Below are 12,569 nucleotides of genomic sequence, written 5' to 3' on the forward strand. Positions count from 1 at the left end.
AAATGACTTCTTCATTCATGTGAGCAGTAAAAGTCAGAAGGAAGTATAATGTGTATCGAATCCTGATACCACATACAATTATGCTGGGGGGAAAAACACATATAATACAATTTCATTACACTAAACACTTACTACTCTCATAAAAATTTTTAAAAAGCAAACTATAAAAATATTGTGTGACCTCCAAAATAATTTAAGAAATACGTGAGTGTACCAATAAACATATACATGTCTTATACAGTAACACTTCATTAATCTGGTATCATCCAAGATTGAGGAGTTTCCTGAATGTTCACTTTCCACGTAATGCTAAATTATCTTTTATGTACCCAAACTCCTTTAAGAATTTCAACCATTTTCGTTGGAAATATTTCTAAGTGTAATTTCTACCCTGCCTCTCTAATCAGCTGACCACTTAGGGGTGTTACCAAGTGAGTGAGGCAACGCTCCGTACTACTTTAAATGGGCTTTTTGGTTATTTTTCTCTACTATCAGCTATTACGATGATCTCTCTCCTACACTGCTAGCCTTTTTCATAGAAAATTCTTTGCCCTCAGGCCAGGTGTACCTCTAATTTGACTAGCTTTGTGGTGGCGATTTAATACTTAGAGACCTATTTGTTTTGGGTTTTTTTTTCTCCTTACATTTAGGTTGGGATGGTTGATGTTGCTGGAGATGAGAAGCTTTACTTTAAATATAGGAAAATTACATACACACACATAAGGGACAGCTGGTATATTACTTTTTTAAGACTACGCAATACTGAGTCAATATGTAGGAATTCCATTAAGCGTTACTTATTTCAGGGTAGTATAGTTGTGTATTGTAGCCTCTCCAATATGGGAAACCTTTGAAATTCCACCAACTCACTCTCTCTGTGGGTCCTAAATCATATCAGAGCACCCACAGGAGAAGGAAGGAGGATATTCCTCCCTCAACAATCCCTAGAGGGCTAGAAGACATCTTTCCCCACCGCCTCCTTTCTACCCCTAAGCAGTCTTCTCTCTTGGGTACTGTGTGACTTGAAACAAAATAGTGTTCCTGAGAATGGATTTTGCCTTTCTGGAGTTCTGACAAACCCTGATCTGATGACCGTATGTGTTAGGATCACAAAGATAAAAATCTTCTAGGATAGTTAGCTGTTCTACATGACAGAACTAAGGGCACACACACAAAAAAGGCAATTCTCCACTCTATGTTAAAACAATGGGTAACTGCTTTATTTTCAAAGAGCTAAAACTGAAGAAATTACATAAACCTTATGTTGTAAATATATTTATTTGACTTTACAAAATATAATCGGTCAAAGACAGTTAATCCCGTAAGAGCAAACCTCACTGGACATCAAATTGTTTACCATCATGCCACCACAGAGCACAATAAAATATCAGTATTCACACTATCAATCTGCAGGAACTGAGGAAAAACAAAGTAGAAACCGAGGCACAGCATTGTACACACCGTGGTAACACAGAGAGTTTGATTTGGATCAGGTTCTGTCACTCAAATGCTGAGTTCTCTGGACGTGATATTTAACCTCTCTGAGTCTTGCTCTATTTGTGTGCAAAATGTGGCTAGAAATACCTCCTAGGGTTGTTTTGGGATTAAAATGACATATGTAAAGCCCCTGGCACATAGTAAAAGTGCTCATTAAATTTTATTTCCCTTTCCTTCCCTTTCCAGCTGGAGAAGCAGGGGAGGAGTGTTGGATACATTCCCTTCATCCATAACACTTTCTTTTTCTATGCTACTGGAATCTTGGGGTGAGAGGCATCTCACTCGTGCGGTGGCTTGGAAAATAAGCTTGGCCACTGAATGTGTGAAGCGAGTAGGGCAACAGTAGAAGGATCATTGTTTGACAACCAAACCAGACACCTTCAATCAGTTACACCTTTGCTCAATCCAGCTCTCTTTCCCCTTTTCCCTATTAAGTTCTGCCAACACACAAAACAGTTAATTTTGTGAGAGTGTTACTTTCATACACAGAGAAACTAGAAAACATTAGAGAGATTTGAGCACCGTCTATATTTCTAAAATGTCTATTATATAATATAATGTTCTCCACGTGTGGTTCGTCCAGGGACACCCGCAAACAGGTCCCTGCGACCCTTTCAGAGGGTCCACAAGATCAAAACTGTTTTCATAATTATGCCTACACATTACTGACATTTTAAACTCTCATGAGTGTACATTTAATCCTCCAAAGGCTACTTGATATGTAATATCACAACAGATTGAACACAGAAGACAGGTAAGAAAATCCAGCTCTCTTCTATAAAGACAAATCATAGATTTTCAAAAATATAAAACAATGCCACCATTTTCACTAAAATATTTTGTGCTTTGGAGACTAGTTTTTTGTTTTTTTTTAAATAAAGGTATGTTATTTATGCTAAGTTTATTACTGGTATTTAATAAAAATATTTTTTAATTTTTCTCAGCTTCTATGTCAAACACAGTAAATATCAATTGGTATAATTCTCATAAGCAAAAGGACTACGGGGTCCTCAATACAAAAGAGTGCGATCAGCACGACGAAGAACTGCTATTCCAATGCAGGGCTAAGGAAGGGAGGAAGGAAGGAACTACGCCAAATTGTCTTTGAAATGGCATTATTCACACTTGGATCTTACAGTAGGTCAGTAGTTAGTAAGACTCAGCAGAGACACATTGAAAGGGTAAATTTCTCACATATGAGCACATAATCAAATCATCTACATTAATTTTACATTAATGAGAATTAAGGTTTCTAGAAAGCGAATATTTAAAATTCACTGATATTCTAAAATAAGCTTTCTTTGAAAGCTGAATTTCCGTATCTAAGGTTAGATTTTAGTTGCATTTTAAAGGTGACAAAGAGACCCATGATATCAGACTAGAAAACCAACTGTTTCAAAATACATACAGACTTTCTAAAGGTTGCCATTTTGTGCACATGTGTATATGTGCACAGTTAACTGAAAAGTGGTTAGCAACTCAAAGCATTAGAAAATTTCTAAGCTAAAATAAACTGGTAGACGTAAAATAAATAACTACTGCTTTTAGGGCACATTCTTTTCAGAAAAATATGCACCCTGTACATGAGACACTGAAGTAACATATTCTTTGTTGAAAAAGAATTTAACAGAAGCAGTGGTGTAGTACCTACGCAAATACATCCTTTACCCTTTTCCTAAATAAAAAGAACCCCCAGGGAAATTAAAGGCAGAAACCAAGGCAATGTAATGTTATGGCTGAAAGGGTGGCAAGAGTTGTGAGAGGTTTTTTTGTATGTTTTTAAGTCTAAAAAATGCAAAAAGTGTTAACATTTAACACATTCATAACAAAACAGTCATTGCTTAACTAAACCCACTATATTGGCTGAATGTATAGTAACTAATACCTGATTATGTGTGTCTGGTAAAATAGATGAGTTAATCATTGCCCCGAAAAACCTAACTTTTACCTTTCCTAACTCCAAGAACTATGGCACACAAAATCCAACTCACATGTTACAAGCATCAATTTTAAAAACAAAACATTTTAATTCAAATAGTGCTTAATTTCCAGATCAGCAGTACTGACATATTAAGTGCCAAAAATGGAGGCAATAAACTCAACTCAAAAACCAACTTGTCTAAAAAACAGTATTCCATCTTAACTACATAATTTTCTCAAAGGGAAATCCTAAATTAAAGAGACCGCAGCCTGTGAGCTGGTTAACTAAATCCTCTAGCCTTAATTTCTAATATTAAGCTTAAACAGCTTATAGAAAGACTTAGGACATTTTGCTGGCAACCACTAATGAAGTGGTTTCTGTCTTTCAGAAAATTATTTGTTAAAGGAAAAGCTTTATTTTTAAAGTCCACTTTAATAATGCCTATTTGGAATAGAGTCACTCCTACACTTCATTAATATTTCAGAGAAAGACAATGGCAAATTAATGCAAAGACTGGACTGTAAACCACAGCACACCACATAAACGACATAAAAATTTACGGAGCGTACACAGGATGGGCCTAACCAAGAGTTCCCAGCGGCATTCTGCTCAGTATCGGGTTTGTTTTCCCGTTAATATAGATTCTTGCACCATTTCATAGAAGGATCCATATGATCAGTAACTGTTAGATATGAATGGCATTAGACATTTAAAATTATTCCCGAAGAAAGACACTTACCCCTTAGCATCTGCAATGGGCACCTAGGAGTAGTTGAAGGGGGATGTACTAGATTTCTAATCACATCACTGCACGTCCGTACCCCCAAATTCTGAAGTACCTCAAGGGTTTCCCCACCCCCACCACCATTACCATCAAATCATTTTCCAGAACTGAGGGAAATAACCATTGTCCAGCCCCAGATTATGGGTGGGAGGCCGGGGGTGATAAACATGTTAGGCAGAACTGTGCACAACTGTGAAGCCACTCTTTTCAATTCTACTTTCTCTGACACCAACCTTTTCTAGTACAAACACAGCAGCTCCAGCTTTGCCCTTCTTACAGGCCAGAAGGCTGCTCTGCTCGGTCCTGCCAGCACAGCCCCGAATGCCGCCCCTACAGTTTAGTGCTCCCTTCTTCTCTCCCCCTCCCTCACTGCGCCTTTCCCCAATTGGAGACCTGTGTCCCCAGTTTCTGAAGTGCAGATTAAGTTTATTAGAGCCCTTTAGTGCCCAAACACCAACTCTCAGCACTTCTACACACCTGTGCTAATTCCCAGCGCCCGGGTCTAAATGGGCGAGGGGGCAGAAAATCCTTTTACCAGTTTATTTCCTGTTGTTGCTTACAGCAAAAACACCTTCAGAATTGCTTGGCTGCTTGCTTTATGAGTGGCGGTGAAGGAGCAACTCTGGAGACTAATCCTGTTTATCAGAGCCAGGAGGTAAGTACAAAAGTGTGCTCAGACCCAGGAGAGAATGCAGGGCCTCAGTAGTCAAATTCCTCCACCCACACCCTGGAGCTCCCGCCTGAACCCTCAGCCCAGCACACCCCACATTCTGGCCCTGTGTAATTCCTAATGTCTCACCCCACTGCCAGGCTCTAACAGACTTAATTTTCACAGCCATCCTGCAAAGTCGGCATCACATGCCCCCTTTTACACGTGAAGCAGCTGAGGTTCTCTGAGGGAGGCAGCGGTAGAGCACTCTGGATTAAGCAGGCCTCTGAAGGAAAGGTAGGAACACGGGTTTGATGTAAAAGGATGAGGCAAACGAGCAGATCTGGACACTTGAGTACACACTGCAGGTTGTAGGACGGTTGGAGGCAAGGCACTGCCTTGCATCTCTGCAGCGGGCAGACCCAGCACAGCTGTTGCAACAGGTCAGGCCCTGGTAACTACCTCCAAGGAAGGAACTCATGGGGCTCTTCCAAGCAATGTCACCCTGCACTGCAGGAGTCACAAGCGACTAAATGCTTTGGCCACAAGCCCAGGACACTTTAAACTTAACCTTAGACCATTTCTAAGAGTCCACTCCTCTCTTATAAGTTAAGCTGAAGGCAGAGGTCTGTGACGTCATCGTCACAGAGGACTGTTCTGGAGGAAACACTCAAGAAGCGTGTGTTACATAAAAACACACATACCCTCTTATACTCCTGGCACGTGGAACAATAGATGGGTGCTTTGGGCTTATGGTGACACACACGGCTGGGCCCCACGCCATCACTGACCGAAATGATTCAAATTACAGCCTGAACAAGGCTTTTCTCGTCAAAATACATTTAATTAAACATAGTATATAGAAAAGTATAACATGTGTTGTAAAGAATGTATACAATTTCTAGCTTATGACGTAACCTAAATGCTCCCCATTCCAAGAAATCAGGTATAGTATATTAAACTGGTCTGAGCATTAAGGAAAAAAAGAATTTTATAGTAACAAATATGTATTACTATAAATGTTCATGCTTGCAGCTATACCATCCTATTTTAAGTAAAACTTTCATTAAAAATCTAAATTAAAATACAAAAATTAAAAAAAAAACATGAGGAATCAGAGTATTTACTTCTACAAACAGATTGTTTTACAAGTCCCATAGGATTCCTCATAATTGAGGATTCTTTGTGTATTCGAAACAATCCAATGAATGAAAAAAATGTATTGGCAACAATTTTAGTAACACACTTTTTGCCTAAGGCAAAGTGTATCCTATATGAGAAAGTCGGAGGCAACAGAATATGCAGGATAACACAAGGTGACGTAGGATTTGAGAGAGAATTGGAGCCTTCTAAAACAAGATCAGTTTTCCTTCTAACTCCAACACATCTCAGTTACATGACCATAGGAAGTAACTTAGCCTCAATTTTTACATCTATACAAAGGGATTAATAATACCTACCTTGCAGGGCTGCTGTAAGGATTAGAAGTGACAACGTATGTAAAACCACAAGGATTTCTTTTATGAAATGCCTGCTATCGTCGTTACTGTAATAGAAACGCCACGTGCTCGTGGAAGCTTAGCGTTCAATGTGCACGCTGTTAGAAATGCCAAGCTCCCAAAAGCAGGCTAGCAGTTCTGTTACAATAATGCACAAGGGTTCATTGTTGTTCTTGCAATTATATTCTCATACATTCATGCTTCCAAATTAATGGAAACACTATCATTCTTATTCATTTGTTCCCAATTTACGAAGTACATTCTTAAAATGTGATTTGCTTCCAAACAGAAAAGAAGGGAACTTAGAAGACCTAATCTTGTCTCAAAATAACTTCTCATTTCAGTAACAGTCACTTTTCACTCCTAGCTTTGATGATCTCTCTACTGAAATAAAAAACACCTTGTTTTACCCCTAACTTTTGCCTTCAATGACAAGGTATGTAAAATTACTTTTACAGCTCAACTCCGTCTTGTCACTGAGCAGGAGACTAATTGAAAGTTGGATGCAACCGTGAGGAAACTTGCAGTTCTCGTGGTGGAAGAAAAAGTGCCCACAGCTTTTCATTTTTAGTAATTTATGGCCTGATAGGAAGAGTGAAGTCAGAAGTCCTGTTATCCTTGAAGAATGCCAAGGAACATTCGCCCTGCAAGGGCTGTAAGTATCCTTATCTCCCTGTCTGTGAGATTCAGCTGAGAAGAAAATCCTCCATGCTCTGTGTATATATGTCTGTAAGAACGGCGAGGCAGATGTATACCTTGGCTACGTGATACATTTTTTCCTGAAATACATAGTGATAAAAGGCAAGCAAAGAGGTCATCTGTTCAAAATATGGATGAAATTTACAAAGACATTCCCACCCATATCTTGGAGCAGTGTGATTAGAAATGATTTTTTATTTTTCTTGTTTTGGTTGGCGTGAGGGGAATGTTTTTTCCAAAATTTCTACAATGAACACAGATTGCTTAAAAAGTGCTTTCACTAAAACTGAAAAAGTGCTCCAAGTCTTCCTGAGCAAAGAATCTGCTGTTACAGATGAAGTCCAGCACACGTTCTGGGAGCCTGGTAATGACCACATACCAAGTGCAAACATTGACAGGGTCCACGCGGTCATCAAAGTGGTCAGTGCCTGACTAGCTGGCCCTGCTACTCTGGCAACAGTACACGCCCAGGCTCTCCTGAACCCCTGGATGCTCAGCCACACTCTGGAGAAAAAAGATGGATTACAGCACTCCAGGTAAGACGAGGCAGAGAGGGACTGGGCTGCTGGTTTTCATTCCAGCCATTATCGAATGTTAGCCCCATGGGCAAATTACTTAGTATCCATTTCCTGTTTTCTCTTTTCTCATGGATTAAATAAGGGACACAGATTATATTAGATGATTCCTAAAAAAAACTTACGGAGGGAGGCAGCAATAATGGAGTTACCTGTGCCAAGATGAAGGATGGTAGTTGCCATACTCATTCACACAAGACTTTTTACCTCCTTGGCTGCTACAACGTTGAAGCAATGGTCATTTCAAAGGATTTGGAAGCTCTGGCTCAGGGAAGGGGAGAGGAAAAGGATAAATACTTTTATAGCTGCAGTCATGTACACTCATATGTCACTGGCATGTGACCCCATTTCCCAAATTGTGTTCAATATAAAAGCAAGCAAACATTTAATTTTTATCTACATAATTTTTAACCATCTGCCTATAATGAGATTCCTAAAGCACGGTATCTTTTTGTTCTCAATCTAATCTACAGAATCTCAGATTGCATAAATATAGGTGAAGTTTATGCAAAATGTATAAATTATAGAATCACACAGAAACATAAAAGAAAGCCCATTAAAAAATGAAATGAAACAAATGGATCTGATCATCTGTCTGCCTTCACCATGTAAAAAGGTATATTCTTTCTCTTACTATCCATCATTACAAACACGAGCGGCCATACCCCTCAACAACCACTTCCCTAATCTTCTAAATTGGTAACAGGCAATGTACAAGCCTCCAGGGAAGCAACCATGAATAATAACACAAGGGTTCCAGTTTTGAGAAGTCTAGTTAAATTATTGGGCAATAATCAGATCAGAGTTGGATTCAGAAATAAATAAGAGAAACAGCACAGACCCCATTTCCCAAATTGTGTTCAATGTATGTTAACAGGTATTCATCAAAGGACGGGGTGGTTCCTTAAGGTCACGTAAGTTTGAATTAAATTGCATCCAGCACCACCCCTTTGGAGATTCAGAACACATACCAGAATGGAAACAGCTCTAAGAACTCATACAGTAAAGGGATTCCTGTTGAACTTTATTTAGTAGAACTTTAAAAGAAGAATGCCAGTAAAGGTTTAAAAAAGGTCTAAAAGAGCTACAGAAAAAGGGAAAGAAAATATAGTTCAAGATGAGCAGTAGGGTTGCTAAACAGAATTAAAAGCTCAACTGAGAGTTTGGAAATCATAAATCAGCAGGAGCCAATTAACAGGCTTTTGTAGTTTTTTTAAGTCCACCTGGACACGTGTGGCTTACCGGCTGGGATGCCTCATCATCAGCATCCCCCACATACAGTTAAGAAGCCAATTATTTACTGAAAAAAGTAAGCCTGTTGCTGAAAGTCAATCTTCTTATAATGTAATCCAAAACAAAACACACAATGTTGTTAGTTGCACCACAATTATAATGAAAAGTTCATCTGGCATTCTCTCAACTAGAAATAAAGAGCCACTAATAATAAATAATACACTGCTTTAAATAACAATTTGTTTTTATTTCTTCTGAAAGCAAAGTGTTTATAATGTAAATGAACAGATACATTCCATTTTAGCCTAGAAGAGTACTTCTGTTGGATGTGGTGATGGTAACATTACAGAAAAAAATCCAAAAAATAGAGGCATTGGCCCAGAGCTCTAACCACAAATTTTCTTTCAACATCAAATAACTGTTAAATAAAGCTGTGCATTAATAATGATGATCCAATGTTATCAAACTTTAGAATTAAGAAAAATTTAATCATGTAAAATAAGAGAACTTCTGTGCCAAATTTTTGACCACTGTTCATTTTAAACAAGAAATGTAAACCTAAATGGCTTCAAATGTGAAACAGCACTTATTAAGTAGCAATTACATACACAGTGGCTTAGTTGTTTCAGAATCAAAATCTGTGTCTGAGAATTGTCAGTATAATGAAATGAGAATTGAACTGGGAAAGAGGCTTGAGTTTTAATTCCAGTTCTGCTACTAATTAGCTGTTTGACCTTGAATCTTTGGCATTATTTTCATATCTGGTCCCTTACCTTTCTTTTTTTCTTTTTTTGGGGGGCGGGGGAGATGGGAGGGTTGGGTGTCAAAGATCCCTTGAGAACCTGAAAAAGGGCACCAGATGCTGCCCCCTAAATATGCACAAAATTATGTACAGTTGTTCAGAGTTCAGGATCTATTATCTATTCATTTATTTAGGTTAAGGGTTTTCTTATAGATCTTACAATAGACTCTCAAACTCCAAACTTTCTAGTTTCTAAAGAAGTCAAAAGCAATCAACACACACACACACACACACACACACACACACACAGTCAAAATACATGATGAAAACCTAGACTTTTGCCTCAAATTATGTTTTTTCCTTTGGTCCATCTTGGACTTTGAAGAACTTTTTAAATAATTAGTTTAGTTGTATTTAAAATGTATATTTGGTTTATTTCTAAGACATTTAGAGTCAACTGAAATACCTATCCAAGTATCCACATACATGGAGGCAACCATACTTATCCAAGCTCAAGAGACTCTATTGTCCATTCTGATAATAGGGAACTTATTTAAATATAGCCCACAAAATATTGGGCATCAAATGATGAAACAAGAATAATTCTACAAGTTTTTAATGGGAGTTAAAGGAGAAAAATGATGAGAAATAATTGGCATCATGTATATGATCCAATGACTGATTACTATTCTATTTCATCATAAAACAAAAACATACCCATACATATTAAAAGCAGACAAAAATACACTACAACAACACAGGAGACCAGTCAAAAGATATGTGGACTGCTTCTTTAATCAGCCAGAATTGTTATGTTTATAAAATCAGCTTTAATTGCATAAAATATAAATGTACTGTATATAAGACCAAGGAAAATTCCACAGTTTGAAACAAAAGCAAAAACAAAAACCTGGGAAATACACTATGCAGCTAGTTTTCAGGCTCGGGAATTTTGAGGAAGAGGCAAATGGCCATACATTTATAAATCACGCACATTAGTTTAACAAATGTTTCAATCATAGTTCAAACTAATTTCTCTGGCAGAGTATGAACACTGAGACTTCAGGTTGAAATAAATGTGCCTCTTTTACATAGAAAGGGAGTCAGAAAATGAAAAAGGTCTCATCTCCAACAGAAATTTATTTTCCTGTTTTAGAAACCTATAAATGTTAGGATTGTAAATATGGTAGAGAGAAGAGTAAGGCCATGATGACAGATACAGCAGTATCTTTTACTAGTTTAACTGCTCTTTCTCTTTCAGTTCTCTCCCTCTGTAACATTTGTTCTTTCAAATTCTTTCCACACTTTCAAACTTTGCCAAACACATCTGTACGATGCCTCATTCCCTTATCCTTCACTCCATTCTGAAAAGGCTTACAGAATCTTTTCTGTGGCAGCTATATTCCCCAGCAACTCCTAACTCCACCTGGACCATTTATAAACTGGGGACATCTGCAGTTACTCTGAGCCAAGAATAAAGTCTTTTCCTTTGGGGGAAGCTCTACAGGCCTACTTAGCAGCACAGGTATAAGTTTACAAAAAAAAATAATAAATTTTTTTTTTTTCCCCAAATCAAAAATCATCATTTTGTTAAACAAGAAAGTGAAAAACCTGGGCAGGCCAGACAAATATGAGCCTTAAAATATTTTCTAAAAAGCTAAGGAATCCCACTTCATTCTCTTTGATGATTCTTCCTCAAATAAACTTTAGTTTTTTCTAAATAAATACATGAAAATTTACATACTCTTTTGAGAAGGCCTCTGATACATTAAATCTTTCTGTGAAATTGAATTCTCCCAGCATTACAATGACAGCTGTACTCGTGATATAAGAGTAGTTTTTAAAGGAGAAAGTCAGAAATGAAAAGTGGATACCTTAAGGGAAAACTAATCTAGTATAATCAGATTAAATAAGGATCCGATTTTCATGATCATGACCTTACTAAAACAGTAGTACTATATGTTCAAAAACTTTCCCCTTTAATAATTCTGAAGAACAGATGATTCTGGCTGAAAAACTGAGGGAGTTTATTCCTGAAACCAGCATATACATTTTCCCTGGTTTATGAAAATCTTTCAAAAATGTGTCAATACTTCCCTAGCTTCCTAAACAGTATCAAAAATCTAACACTTGTTTGATGGCTCAGTTACCCTATGAATAACATTTACTACACTATGTCCACCCAGGAATGCCTTCCCAGCCTCACTCAGCCAGGTCAGTGGCCCTTCAGCTAAAGAGCTCAGCACTGCCCTGCTGGCGGAGCAGCAGTCTGCTTCTTCCTCCTTCCTGGGAGAAGACAGGTACCCCTTCTCAAGCTGACCTTTTGCTTAATAGCTGCATCCCCTCTAGTTCTTCTAAAATACTAGTTTCCATACAGGAGTTTGGAAACTAGGTAACCAGTGTTGTTAATGCTGTGTATAAATAAGAGTCAATGAGGTCTGAGTATAGGCCTGGGGTTTCCTTCCATGATTCCTTCCATGAATTAAGCGCTTAACGTGGAGTCTGGGGATATTGGTGGGTTTAGCTTGGTAGCTTCAACGGCCCTTCTTTTGTCCTTGCTTCACTGTTCTCAATTATATGCCAGGCAGGAAATAACACAGAAATGAATATACTACTTTTCAAGTTTTTCACAAAAATGCCATGAACCCAAAAAAGTAAATTCTGACATTACTTCTCATTACTAGAAATATGTAATGTAGTAACATGTCTGGTTATTTTCATCACTACGGATAATATTAATAAGAAAGTTAACTTTTCTACCTATCACCGTATGAATCTCACTTTTCTCTAAGGAAAAAAAATGACTTTCAGGATAAACAAACATAAGCCGAACGTAAGAAGGCTCTACATTTTTTCAAGATAAACGCCTGTGTAAAAAAAGCAAGGCACACTCCAATCTTGGTTCCTAAATACCATTCTCTAATAAAAGGAACCAAAGCTTCTTGGAAAAATGGCTGAATCTAGGGAAGG

General features: G+C 37.8%; 1 protein-coding gene across 2 annotated transcripts in view; it reads right to left on the bottom strand.

The window, feature by feature from the left end:
* Nucleotides 1-12,569, bottom strand: part of ZSWIM6 (zinc finger SWIM-type containing 6) — a 184,179-nt gene that overhangs the window by 73,556 nt on the left and 98,054 nt on the right. The window contains exon 1 of one of the 2 annotated variants that reach the window (XM_074328910.1): nt 7,777-7,822. The exons of the other annotated variant lie outside the window; for it this stretch is intronic. Within the exon in view, the coding sequence (XP_074185011.1) occupies nt 7,777-7,813 (37 nt within the window). The 5' untranslated portion in view covers nt 7,814-7,822. Of the gene's footprint in view, nt 1-7,776; nt 7,823-12,569 lie in introns of those variants that run through there. 2 annotated transcript variants of the gene reach the window in all.

Source organism: Rhinolophus sinicus, linkage group LG03 (assembly GCF_036562045.2).
Source record: "Rhinolophus sinicus isolate RSC01 linkage group LG03, ASM3656204v1, whole genome shotgun sequence".
Classification (NCBI taxonomy): domain Eukaryota; kingdom Metazoa; phylum Chordata; class Mammalia; order Chiroptera; family Rhinolophidae; genus Rhinolophus; species Rhinolophus sinicus.